Consider the following 12635-nt stretch of genomic DNA (forward strand, 5'->3'; position numbering starts at 1 on the left):
GTACAATATAACAAGGGCGTAATTTGGGATGTCATTTTAGTTTAATTGTGTTGAGGCCATATCGCCCCTCAGTTAACTCTGACACAAGTTCACCATTCATTAATGCGGAGACATAAGCTTCCCCGACAACAATCATGTGGTCCCCGGTCTCACGCAACACAAGAGGAACATGACATCCCTTGAGAATAGCAATATGGTCATTTGGTTGAATCTCCGGTGGTCCAAGGCCCATCCGACCCCTTTTCGTGATGAAGAATCGCCGGCCCAATATCGCCCTTGTCACCGCATCAGAGAAGTGTTGGACGAGCCGCGAACGAGTCTTGTCCGAGCTGTTGACGAAGTCATCAAATGTCCTCCCAAAAGACACCGAGGCCTGATTCCCCAGATGATCTTTATCCATCACGATTGTCCTCCAGAAGAGGCTCATCATAGTGATATCAACATTTGCCTTTGCGATACTCTGCCAACGCTGTATCACCGATGGGCTCGCATGGGTGAGTGTGACTGTGTCATCGAAAAAGTCGATTGCATCTACCATCCATCCTTCAGCTGTGAGGCTTGAAGGGAATTCAGTCATGTCAACCACAGCATGCGTGTTGCCTGACGCTCGATAGAAATGGCCACCAACTTCTTCGCTGTTTAACGGTCTTAGGGTATTCAGACCACGCCAATCTGGTAACCAACTAGGGGCAGTCGGGTTCGAAATTATTAGGCGGCCTGATGATATTATATCCAGGTCATAGCGGTTGGTTACCATAAACCTAACCAGATCAAGGAACACCTCTTGGACCGGTTTCGTGTAGTCGGGTATGATATCGTCTGGAGTTACATCCGAAGCCATCCCCAAGAGCGCATACAACTTATCGCGGGAGTCTGTTGCTTGATAATCCTGGGTGCAGTGCACAAATCGAACAAGAGGCATGCTCTTATTCCGTCGGAAATGGTCTAAGACCGTGAATTTTTGATATCCACAGGAGCGGATCATAGATGCCATAGGATGCAAGAGAAACTCGGCCACCTGAATCGCCCGGCAGAGATCCACCAGCATCTTCCAAGGGAAGATGGTATCTCCTAGGAGCACGACGATCTCTTTCGCAGCAACAACTTCTTGAATTATCCATATGCGTTTCCACCATGGTCGTTTGAACAACTCTCCTAGCCCTTGGAGCGCCTCTTTGGGGTAGTTGAATAGATTTTTCTTTCCTCCGCTCCAATTGCATTTGAGAATCATTTCCAGAGTATCACGAACGCTACCTTCGGCGTCGCCCAACCATACGATGACTGACGACGCCGTAGAGAATATCCGCTTCATCATTTGTACCTGATGATTCCTCTCCTGGACATTTCCCTGATCAATACATATTGCATCGATCCACAGACATCGCGGCTCAGTTGGAGACCTTAGCTTCATCAAAGCCATGTAAAGGTTTCTCGTTATACCAAGAGTTTGGTCATCGACAGCTATCTCATGGGTCTTCTGTAGATCGCCCCACGTATACGACAGCGCATCGTATGATTCGCGAGCATATTCGATGCGATTGCAATCGAAACCCAACACCGGTTCTTCCACGAGGAATTGTCTTCACTAAGTTAGTTGTAAACACCGTGAATAGTTAGGTATCGAGAAATACAAACCTTCCACCAATTGATCTGCGCCTAGATTGCTTGCTTGACTCGAATAATTTCCAACGCCAAATGTCACCGCCGAAGTCTTCTGACTCCACGGATTGATGAGAGTGCGCTTCAAAAATGTCGAGAAGTCTTCTTGTGTTGCGAAAGACTCTTGTGTTTTGTTGCCGTGTATCCGCCGAAAAGGATGTGGTTGGCGAAATGGAAGGGGGGAGTTGAATATGCTTTATAGACCCTTCAAGTTTGTCATTCTCCGAGCCCGGATATAAGGTCAAAGTCCTGATTTCGTCGGGATGCGTCACTTGCGAATAGACGAAGTTGGACGTTGCCATATCTCACTAGTTGGACTTGTCGGCGACGTCTTCGCGGGTGGTGCCGAACTACATTACTGAAATGGTTATGCCCCTCACTATAGTTTCTTGGCGTCAAGTTGTGGGACTGCCAATAACCATGACGATACTGTATCGGCGTTCACATTCTATCGGGAATGATAATCGTAGCCGGCCTAGTCATTGAAGAGCGGTATACGAGAGGTCATACTAGGATTTCAATAGAATATCAGCGTAGCATTTCGACGAATAACTGTAACCAACACCATAACGGAGTGCACCCCTATCTAGATCTTCACCTAAACCGGGCAGACCAGGATATCCCCTCTTCCCCCACATGCCCCTTGCAGCCAACGATCCATCATGCATGATCTATAAGCTCATTGGCCAATCAGAACTCGCCATTGACGTAACTTAGCCGCCTGCTTTTCGATAGAAGCATTACCACGACAAGGGTATCGGCAGTAGTAAAGTTGCTGGGCTCAGCATTCAAATCCTTGGAGTTCATCCGTGACATTACATATTCGAAAATGCTTGATATTGTGTAGACATCTAGAGGAAATGAGAATATCATAATACGAGACGAGTAGACTAGGTACGAACTACACCGAACGTTCTAAATGAACTCACGATGGGCTCTATGTAAGTGGCTTGACGACCGCCGATGATCAGTCACGGGATTCCCAACTAGGCAGACCTGGACAACACTTAAATCTGACAGTTTCTCAAGGTTCATATTGGTTCTCAAAGCATCCAGATTATATTTCATCTTATACCATGCCCCATCCCATTCCCACACCCCGTGAACGCCCTAGGCCTAGCGGCCATCCTTCTGCCAAGCCAAGAACCACCTCATCCTCAAGATTCGTCAATACTACCAACTCCGTCCAAGAATCCGTAAACTCGCCCGTATACCAGCCCAATCTCACCCTCACCCTTCACCCCCTCCCCGTGCCCTTCCCTCTAAATCCCTCCATCCCACCTCACAGACACACTAATACCCAACAAACCACCTCACCGTATGCCCCTCACAATCCATAGTCCCCTCCGCGCTCACCCTCCCCTCATGCGCGCCGCCAAACCTCTTGATACTCTCCCCGATCACACCAACAATATCCTGGTTCGCGACCGTGATCTCGAACTGCGACGCGTCCGCGTCCGTCGCCCGCGCGATCCCGAACCGGCACCCGCTCAGGAACATCCCGTCCACGTACCCGGCGGGCTGCCCGCGGAAGTCCACGCCCCAGTCCCCCGCGTCCGCGAGCACGGACGCGCAGGTCGATTCGCAGTCTGTTGTTGTTGCGCCGCCGGAAGAGGAGGAGGGGGAGGAAGAGAGGACGTCGTTGTAGGTCAAAGGTGTGCAGTGCCCGGAGGCGGATGGGTCGCCTGCGCAGGCGTCTTGGCGGGTGAAGAGGGATGAGGGGGTGGTGGAGGGGAGGGCGGTGGTGAGGGTGAAGATGGCGAGGAGGGGGATTGGGAACAGCATTTTGGGGGTTGGTAGACTGGAAATGTGTGTTTTGCTGCTGTGTCGTGCGATTATATTTGCGGCAATGCTTCTGGTGAGGTATGTAGTCTAGGTTGATTGGTAAGTACCTAGCTGTAGCGATCGCCGTGAAGATAGAAGTAAGTAGAACAGTCCATAGCCGGGCAATACCTCTATTATATATGAAATTGTAGATGCAGCCCCCTTCGACGTCCATACTTGCCCCTATGGGGCCAATCACACATGCAACGTGACGATGGAGATCTCCGCAGCGTGATGGACCAAACTTCCGCATCACAAACGTGGCCAATCAGATCGGCGTCCTGCGAATGTGCCGAGACGAATCAGAAGGGAAAGACCCATTCGCCCCAACGACATGCTGTTCTGGGGTAAGGGGCAAGCTTCCAACCAACGCGTGGGGATTGTTAGGTATCACTTCAATAGTTCAAATGGGTGACTTCTGTGATCGTTCTGTGGTTTACGGGAGATGCGGCTAGCACATGCTACATAGCCAGCACATCCCTTAGACACAGTTTTGCTTGATTGTGTTTTACGAGATAGGTTATAAAATTCATCAATATGCTCAAACTATGGTTGGTTTTGTTATATCGTAGTTGTATGTTGAGCAGATTGAGGCTGTTAAGTCCTATATATAGGAATGTTTGCCCTTACTCGGCCGGGGATGCGCCCCGCTGCGTCGCCGATTCCCGGGTGTTTGGGCAGTTCAGATCCCGCCGCGAAAGTCCTACCGCCAGGGTGGCTCGGGATCCTTGCGGAAGAACATCCATCAGCACAGCCCTAGCTGAGAATCCCCAGCCCTGATTTAAGGCTAGGGCTGAATTGATAGCTTATACAACGAAGGGGCGATTCATGGGGTTCAAGGGTTTTCTCTAAGCCGGCGCAGTTTACTATGCGACGGTCGAACCAACAAAGAGAGTAATTAAGCAAGCTCGTTTAAATTGAGGCAAAGAAAGCTAGTAACTTAATTCCGTATTGCTTGATAAATACATAGGTAGGTAGGTATAGATTCACCAGTGCCAAGTGTTCTCGACGTCATGCTGTTGTCCTGTATGTAATACAATTTACTCAGCCCCTTCCTTTGGTTGCACCAAATTCAACAGCCAGGTGAACGTAACAGGCCCATGTCGAGACCTAACTAAGGGATAAACTCCAACCAAGTCCATGTGGTGATCAACTTTTTACCGAACGGTGAGGTTCGTCTTCTAGGTTTGTATTGTTCGTCTATGATTCGAAATCCTCAAGTTTGGTGGATTTGTTTGAAGACACGTCGTATTGTGTCGCGGAGGGAGGATTTTCGAGTTACAGTTGAAAGAGAGGATAGTTGGTAACTGTGCAATCAGGATTTGTGAACCTTGAAGCTCTGAGCCACTGTAAGGGAACATACCACTTTAATTGTGAATCTGTTATCTATTTTCACAAGTCCAACTTCGTGTGGTAATTATAGATCACATCGATGTCGTAGCCAGCTCCATCTCCGCATCCTGCACCTGGCACTGCTCGCAGCACGGTTCCTGAACTATCTCCTTAACTGATTGGCAGTCTGATTTCTTGCAAGGCGTATTGGTTTCATATGGCTTACAGCCACAACGGTAGGTGATGATAAGTTTGCACATTGTATCGATTTAATTCAACGTTAGGAAGAACAGCCCTTTAGGGTGCAAATATAATGTAGTAGTGGTGGTCGGCTGCATCGTTTTGTCAGATGGTTGAATTGTCTTTTAGGGGGTTATATAACTTCCTCTAGGAAATTAAAACGTCCATCCTGTTCAATATCGAACGAGATATTATACATAAGGTGATCATCCATCGGAAAATTTTGCCTAGCATAGCCTCTATTGGCTTTTATCGAAGCCACAGATCCTAATGCAGTCAACCATTGAGAGTTGAAAATTTCAAATGCCTCGGGGTGGCTAAAATGATAGCTCCTTTTTTGATCGCGACAACATGATTAAAAATCGTCATCCACTCATAGAAGTCGGGCGACTCGGAATATGGACGGGTATCTGCAGATTTTCTGTTTTATGAGCCCCTTCATCCTGGTCAGCTCGTAATAGCAGCGTGGGTGTCGCACAAGATTCGATGCGGGTCATGAGCGCCGACGAATGCGTTTTGCAGATGCCAACAATGTCATTTCTTGTGGGAGGCTCTGTATGGGCAGATAATTAATTGATAATTCCCGACTGGGCGATCCCGTATCTGTACCAGCTGAATCTCGCAGCATGGGAGCACAACATGCATCTCCGAATAAGGCGATCACCCGCGATCTTAAACCTCGATCCGCGGCCAAAGATGAAATCGACGAAAATTTCTGTACGGAGTAGCTTCCATTCACCAGGGGTTTCGGAGCTGCAGACCGCTTATTCCTTCGTCCGCGCCCAGAACGGCCCTAGAAGTCCCAAGACAAAGAGAAGAAGAATACTTCATCCGGTCCTAATATAATTGTATCCCGTAGTATCTTGACAATTACCTACCTAGTTTTCGAGCACGGGGCCCGTATCACCATAAATTGGATCCCTCTCAAACCACGGCAACTTTTCAATACTCTGCACTTTGGACTCTTCGCCCTTTTTCCCGTAGCACATATTCCAGTTATAGCCCTTAGGATAGGAGCCTACCATCTCGAAACGGCCTGTGAGATCCTGGAGAAGCCTATGTCCGACGCCGGCAGGTACAATCAACACGTCGCCTTGCACGACCTCCTTCTCCACCTTTTCCGGGTTGCCCTCACCGCCAAAGCAGAGTTTGGCCCCCCCTTGGCTGATACATAGCACCTCGTGAGTGGTCGAGTGAAAGTGAGTTGTGCTATACATGGTATAACGCCACTGAGGTTCCACGACACCGACTGCTGTGAGATGCGACTCTATGGCAGATGCGGTCAGGCTGGAAGAAGGGAAAACTTCATGATAATGTAACAATGGCTTGTTTTGGATGCTGGTGTTGGGTATAAGATTGTGTGCCGGAATAAAGTGACGAGAAACGCGTAATGAAGCTAAAGGAGTAGGGGTTAGCTTTAAGGCCATGGTGATAGTTGTGTATTTCTTAGTCAGTCTGTCATTTCACAGAATAATCACAATCTTGTAAAGTGGGTTGGATCAGACTAGAAAGTTGACAGAATGTATATCAACTAGTATTGACTTCCGTTTTGATAAGAAATATATCAAGTCGACGTCATCGACGGCCGGAGTTACGTGACCCCTTTTCCTTGAAGTACCGTTTGATGCATGATTTGCTACACGTATACACTTGCACGTCTTATTGCATATTAATGTGAATTGCAGCCAATGGTGTGCGACGGTGAAGTAACGGTATCCTCGGTGCCCGTTCCCAAATGCAGCTATAATGCTTACCTTACTTAACTCCGACCTAACGTCCTAATAAATCGGCGCCGTCCGGCACCCGTCCCCCGGAAGATACTGGGTAGAGGAATAAAAGGTAGTTTAGGTTCGACTCCTATTAGGCCTGTTGGTGCCTTCCTTTTATCCCTTCTATCTGGTGATTTCGTCCAGGTGGTGCAGTAGTAAGTGCGTCGCTTTTAAGCATCGGCCATGTGGTTCGATCCCATGTCGTGCGGCCTGAATCTCTTTTAAGAGTGCCGCCGGGGGCGTCACTTCCCTGCCCTGGTCTAGATACTGGGTAGAGGAATAAAAGGTAGTTTAGGTTCGACTCCTATTAGGCCTGTTGGTGCCTTCCTTTTATCCCTTCTATCTCCGGAAATAGTCTCTATCAACGATATGCACCTAGGTACCTACCTACAGATAGTCATGGCTTCCATCGTGATGAATTTTAGGGGCAATAGTCCATCATCGATGATTAAAAATGCAGTGCCTAGGTAGGTAAGTACCTATATAAGAAGATATTGCACTCGTACTACATCACTATGAGATTCGAAATCTACCTAGAGACGAAAATCATAGACTATTCTTCAGGCCTTCCAAATAGAATCCTCGTAAATATGTCTTACCAACGAACTATCATCGTCACCGGAGGCACAGTCGGCCTAGGTTATTACACCGCACTCGAGATTGCGAAAGCCCACCCTGAATATCTAGTCGTAGTCTCATCACGAACCGACCGCGAACACGCCGCGGACGCCATCAACAAGACACTCGGCCAAAGGAACACAGTATACATCCCTCTCGACCTCTCGAACCTGCAGAAAGTCCGCGCCTACGCCGAAGACTGGGCGGCAAAAAGCTACCCGCCGATACAAGCCCTTGTCTTCAATGCCGGCCTCCAGTTCCCCGGCGGTCTGACAAAAACCGTCGACGGGCTCGAATCCACCTTCGCCATCAACCACGTCGGCCACGCCCTGCTCTTTCACCTGCTGTGCCTTTACCTTGCGCCCAAGGCGCGGGTAGTCATTACTTCAAGCGGAACTCATGACCCCGACCAGATATCCGGCGGCATGCCCAAGCCGAAATACATCAGCGCCGAGGTGCTTGCTCACCCGACTGCCGCTACGGCCACCGACCCCGGTCGCAAGCGGTACGTCGAGAGTAAGCTAGCGAACGTACTATGGGGCTATGCGCTCGGCCGCCGCCTGCAGGAGCGCGTTCCGGAGCGGGGAATCACGGTGACTTCGTTCGACCCCGGTCTCATGCCCGGCACCGGTCTAGCGCGGGAGGCGAATGCTTTTGAGAAGTTTCTCTGGATGCGTGTCTTGCCGAAGCTGATTCCGTTGATAAGAGCCTTGATTTTCTCGAATGTGCACCGTCCGCAGGAATCTGCTGTTGCTCTGGCGCGACTTGTAATTGGGGCTGATGTGGAGGGCGAGAGTGGGAAGTATTTCGAGGGGATGAAGGTGATTAAGAGTAGTAAGGACAGTTACGATGTGGCGAAGCAGGATGACTTGTGGATGTGGACGGTGGGTTATCTTGCGAAGGGAGATGGTGAGCGGGAGCGCTTCGAGCAGTTTAAGTAGAATGTGTCTATGTCGTTGTTTCAGGGGCCTGGCTTCATTTTGTTTAAACATAATAGTTTAGTCGTATATTATAAGTGTATTTATATCGAAGTAGGCGGTTTCAGGTTTATGGAGGGTTATGGTATATTGGAGTAAATGATCTGATACTAACTTGTAGCGGCATTTTAACTAAAATTCCTTGAACAATTATACGATACTTATATGATAGCATAGTGACTATGAATCGGCTCAGCATTTCTCATAGATCATGATCATGAGACAGATATATGACAGGCCTATTATGCTTCTTAAAAGTTCAGCTTCATTTTGCAACAGGAACGTGAGGATATGAGTAGCTACATTTCTCTAACATACAACTTTGGTATCTCATTAGGATGGAAGGTTATCTTCTAGGACGGGACTAGCAGCAGATGCGGGCGACGCTCGAGCCCTTCAACATGTAGATGGGGTTGATTTTCCGGGCGAAGTAGATCCAGCCTGCTGCAACTTTTCACTCCTCCTTGGTTGATTTGGAGATGCAAATAGAGTCGAGCATTCTGAACTGATAATAAACGCTATGTTCTAGACTTCTGATGTGATGTTAGTTCCAAGCTACCGGGAAGGTAGCCCGACGTCGAAGTCACCTCGCCGCAAAGAACGACCAATTAATTTGAACAGAAAATCAGTTAATTAACTCGAGCTGTGATATCAATAAGTAAATTCCCTTAGCAATTCATGATCCTGCTAAATTGTGCGTGTCGGTTGGTTGTTCCGAGTTAGCTTATTGGGCCCAGAGGCCTATCAGACAATCACGCAATGCAATCCCCGAGCACGTCAGTGTCGCTTGCAGGGTCTCGTCGCAGCACCGCGTAATCAATATGAGATGGTACAAGCAAAAGCGAGCATTAAAATGAGCCCTGCCAATCGATTGCGGACCTCGCGGTCGGCGAATCGGTGTAATGTGGAATTCATTGGTTCATACCATTAACTACAAGTTCAGATGTCGTGATATTTAAGAGTCTCGCGGTACCAAGCCCTTGGCAATGATCATTGTAGACCTTTCGCTATTGTATTTTTGAGTTGTTTTCTTTCGCGATTCTAGAATGGCGCTCGAAAAAACTTTTGAGGCGGCCTCGAACGCTAATGGCCAGAGCGATGAAGAGGTCGCTCCTGTTAATGTCGACGAGTCGACAGTGGCCGATTGGACAGAAGCAGAGGAACGAGCTGTGAAGCGCAAGTAAGACGTCGCCTCCAAACATTGAAAAGATGTTCATGAAGAATCCTAACAATTCCAGAATTGACTTCATAATGCTACCTATCCTGGGCTTGGCATTTTTCTCTTTGCAGATGGACAGAGGGAATATCTCGAATGCGCTGACGAGCACTATTACGGAGGACCTTGGAATCACTACCAACCAAATCAATACAGGAAGCAGTCTGCTGTCAGCCGGAATCGTCCTCTTGGAGATACCTTCCAACATCCTGCTGCAGCGTGTGGGACCTCAGAAATGGTTGTCATGTCAAATCATCGCCTGGGGACTGGTAGCCACATTCCAAAACTTCATCACCAACTACGGCGGGTATCTTGCCACTCGTCTACTACTCGGTCTGGTACGTACCAAACCTACAGGAACCGGAAATCCCAAATAAGACGGGAGATGCTGACGTTCACCTACCTACCTATGCAGTGCGAAGCTGGCTTCATCCCCGGCGCACTCTACACCATGTCGACATGGTATAAGAAATCCGAATCCAGCCTGCGCATCTCCATCTTCTTCCTCGGGAACCTAGTCGCCTCCGCCACGACCTCCCTCATCGGCGCCGGCATCCTGAGCATGGGCAACCGGTACGGCGTCGCGGGGTGGCGGTGGCTCTTCATCGTCGAAGGCGCGATCACCATCGGCGTCGGCATCCTCTTCATCCTGTTCCTGCCGCCGAAAGTCGGCAACGGGTCGCCGCTCATCAGCTTCGGGCGCTGGTCCTACTTCTCGCGGCGGGAGTCGTACATCCTCGTGCGCCGCGTCTTGCTCGACGACCCGGCCAAGACGACGAACCACTTACGCATCTCCGGCGCCGACGTCTGGTCCACGGTGCGTAACCCGCGGATCCTGCTGCACATCGTGATCACGCTGACGAGCACGGTCCCCGTCAACGCGATCAACACGTACGGCCCGAGCGTGATCAAGAGCCTGGGGTACGGCACGGTGCGCGCGAACGCGATGGCGAGCGTGGGCTCGTTTATCGCGGCTGTGGTCACCGTGCTGCTGGCCCGGATCTGCGACGCGACGGGGCGGCGCGCGCCGTCGCTGCTGGCTGCCGCGGCGTGGAGCATTATCGCGTTCGCGTGCTTGAGGGAGGCGTACCAGTGGAGCGCGGGGCGCAAGTACGTGGCCGTGGTGTTCTCGATGGCGATGAATTCCACCGTTCACATTCTTAATGTGGGCTGGTTGACGGTGAATTGCCGGAGACCGCAGGAGAGGAGCGTGGCTATGGCGTAGGTTTCCATTTTCTTATTTTTTCTCGTACTCGTGCTCATACTTACCTATGCTCTCTTGACCTTATTTTGATAACGTGACTGACTTGGATACTAGGATGATCATCATGGGCGCTAATGCTGGCGGTATCGCTGGTAGTCAAGTATTCAGAACTCAAGACGCGCCGCTCTACCAGACTGCTTTCACGGCTTGTCTAGTGCTTTCCGCCGCAGTGGCTGTGGAGATCATAGTACTGAGCGTCTGGTATCTCGTTAGCAATAGGAATTTGAAGAAACGGGGAGATACTCCAATAGTGACCGGGAAGACAGAAGAAACGCCTGATGGACACCAGATAGAATTAGCAAAGAAGTGGAAGTGGACTTGGTAGATAGGTAGATGTTGAATATAGTGTCCTGGTATGGAAATATATGGCACTATATGGACACTTGCACAAGTTTAGCTAACAATTTACACTTAATCTGACATCAACCGCGTTATCCCTCTTACGAATATCAGCATTAGGCATTACTCTCATTATAGAGACTATTCTCAGAATACTTAATGCGATATTCTAACTCAAGGCCCTTGAATGTAGGTATGTAAGATGTCCTGGATACCCGATATCGTTAGTACACAGAGATAGACTACGTATTCTAGAACACTAAACGCTTGGACCTCTTACAGACTTGCTTTTATGTTTGTGGGGTGTTTTCCGTCTTAGCAAATCACATCTAAAAGGTCTGTGTGGATCTTGGCTTTCAGACGGAGGCGGTGAGCACGTACCAATCGGCTAATTAGGTGCGTTTTCCACAACTTTGAATGAAAAGGATATAGGAAACTTTAGCACGACAGAATTTTCAACGAATCAGAAGGTTAATGAGACCATTGATCTTCTCCCTCCAGTTCCACGGGCTTGTGGTTTAGTGGTATAATACTCCCTTAGCAGGAACGATCCAATGTTTAACGTTGTATCTTGTGATAACTTCGTTTCGAGGATTCGTCTGATCTGGGAGTGGTCCGGGGTTCGATTCCCCGCGAGTCCAATGATAGAAGGTTAGAATCCTTCTATGCCACCTTTTTGATATTTTTGTTCCTGCCTATTTTATGCTTCCGTCTCATGCCATTTGTAAATTCATTTTCAAGCCAGCGTATCCAAACTCCTCACAATTTGCTTAGTGTTATAAATGTCAATTTACAGAGTTCACTCAGTTATCAATACCTGTTACTATTGTTTATTTTGTTCCTACTTCAGGGTTTGGCAACTTGTAAGACTTTAGCGAATGCACTGACTATCCTCTCACACTTGTTATTCATTTACTACTCTCCTTTTTCTCAGAAGGGTGCGAGTAATGGGTAAATAATTACAAAGCGTAAGGGGCACTTGCAACCGTTTATGGGGCCGGGCCGTCGGATCTCTCTCTTCTCCGTCTCGAGATCCGTCTCCAGATCATCAACAACCTTGAAAACAAAATTGTTATCTACATCGCGAAGCGATAGAGATCCATAAAAGGATGAAGTCGAGAAACTATCCTGAATATCCTGAGATATTCCATTAAGATGATCGAGAATGCGAATTCGTATTCGGTTTCCGAGCTTTGAAGACAATGAAAGTTTCAGGAGATTCGATAGGAATTCATACTCAGAGTCGATAATGTAGCCACTCAATTCCAGCCACATCTTACACCATATTTACCTGTGGCTTGTCGCGTTCGTATTCGGATTCAGGGGGATTATTGAACGCTCGAACGCTCCGGAAGAGAAAGTACGGTCGAAGCTTTACCCCTGTCTCCGCTTTCCTC

The 12635-nt window shown here is 48.7% G+C and overlaps 5 protein-coding genes and 1 non-coding gene across 6 annotated transcripts; 3 read left to right on the forward strand and 3 right to left on the reverse strand.

Moving 5' to 3' along the window:
* F4807DRAFT_383594 (HET-domain-containing protein) lies at nt 1-2182 on the reverse strand. The gene is made up of 2 exons (XM_047995812.1): nt 1636-2182; nt 1-1580 (listed from the first exon to the last, which is right to left on the reverse strand). The coding sequence occupies exons 1-2, from the start codon at nt 1959-1961 to the stop codon at nt 32-34; spliced, it is 1875 nt and encodes a 624-aa protein (XP_047856496.1). The 5' UTR covers nt 1962-2182; the 3' UTR covers nt 1-31.
* Nucleotides 2183-2468: 286 nt separating this feature from the next.
* On the reverse strand, nt 2469-3707 carry F4807DRAFT_417099 (uncharacterized protein). Its single transcript, XM_047997200.1, has 2 exons — nt 2689-3707; nt 2469-2600 (listed from the first exon to the last, which is right to left on the reverse strand). Exon 1 carries the CDS (start codon nt 3442-3444, stop codon nt 2953-2955), a length of 492 nt encoding a protein of 163 aa, XP_047856497.1. The 5' UTR covers nt 3445-3707; the 3' UTR covers nt 2469-2600; nt 2689-2952.
* Nucleotides 3708-5917: 2210 nt separating this feature from the next.
* F4807DRAFT_383616 (RmlC-like cupin domain-containing protein) lies at nt 5918-6582 on the reverse strand. Its single transcript, XM_047995814.1, has one exon. The coding sequence runs from the start codon at nt 6480-6482 to the stop codon at nt 5934-5936; it is 549 nt and encodes a 182-aa protein (XP_047856498.1). The 5' UTR covers nt 6483-6582; the 3' UTR covers nt 5918-5933.
* Nucleotides 6583-7170: 588 nt separating this feature from the next.
* Nucleotides 7171-9114, forward strand: F4807DRAFT_417105 (NAD(P)-binding protein). Its single transcript, XM_047997201.1, has 2 exons — nt 7171-8669; nt 8738-9114. Exon 1 carries the CDS (start codon nt 7340-7342, stop codon nt 8381-8383), a length of 1044 nt encoding a protein of 347 aa, XP_047856499.1. The 5' UTR covers nt 7171-7339; the 3' UTR covers nt 8384-8669; nt 8738-9114.
* A 209-nt stretch (nt 9115-9323) lies between these two features.
* On the forward strand, nt 9324-11463 carry F4807DRAFT_417109 (MFS general substrate transporter). Its single transcript, XM_047997202.1, has 4 exons — nt 9324-9599; nt 9658-9973; nt 10051-10856; nt 10954-11463. The coding sequence occupies exons 2-4, from the start codon at nt 9671-9673 to the stop codon at nt 11222-11224; spliced, it is 1380 nt and encodes a 459-aa protein (XP_047856500.1). The 5' UTR covers nt 9324-9599; nt 9658-9670; the 3' UTR covers nt 11225-11463.
* Nucleotides 11464-11745: 282 nt separating this feature from the next.
* On the forward strand, nt 11746-11879 carry F4807DRAFT_t47. Its single transcript has one exon. It is a non-coding gene; the product is annotated as a tRNA-Ala (tRNA).
* The last annotated feature ends 756 nt before the right edge of the window (nt 11880-12635 follow it).

This window comes from Annulohypoxylon truncatum (genome assembly GCF_022578515.1).
Source record: "Annulohypoxylon truncatum strain CBS 140777 unplaced genomic scaffold F4807scaffold_8, whole genome shotgun sequence".
Taxonomy (NCBI): domain Eukaryota; kingdom Fungi; phylum Ascomycota; class Sordariomycetes; order Xylariales; family Hypoxylaceae; genus Annulohypoxylon; species Annulohypoxylon truncatum.

Coding starts and splice junctions, on each gene's coding strand:
- F4807DRAFT_417099 (XM_047997200.1), bottom strand. CDS start 3,444: ATGCTGTTCCCAATCCCCCTCCTCGCCATCTTCACCCTCACCACCGCC.
- F4807DRAFT_417105 (XM_047997201.1), top strand. CDS start 7,340: ATGAGATTCGAAATCTACCTAGAGACGAAAATCATAGACTATTCTTCA.
- F4807DRAFT_417109 (XM_047997202.1), top strand. CDS start 9,671: ATGCTACCTATCCTGGGCTTGGCATTTTTCTCTTTGCAGATGGACAGA. Junction 9,974..10,050: donor CTCGTCTACTACTCGGTCTG/GTACGTACCAAA, acceptor CTACCTATGCAG/TGCGAAGCTGGCTTCATCCC. Junction 10,857..10,953: donor GAGAGGAGCGTGGCTATGGC/GTAGGTTTCCAT, acceptor CTTGGATACTAG/GATGATCATCATGGGCGCTA.
- F4807DRAFT_383616 (XM_047995814.1), bottom strand. CDS start 6,482: ATGGCCTTAAAGCTAACCCCTACTCCTTTAGCTTCATTACGCGTTTCT.
- F4807DRAFT_383594 (XM_047995812.1), bottom strand. CDS start 1,961: ATGGCAACGTCCAACTTCGTCTATTCGCAAGTGACGCATCCCGACGAA. Junction 1,581..1,635: donor CGCAGATCAATTGGTGGAAG/GTTTGTATTTCT, acceptor AACTTAGTGAAG/ACAATTCCTCGTGGAAGAAC.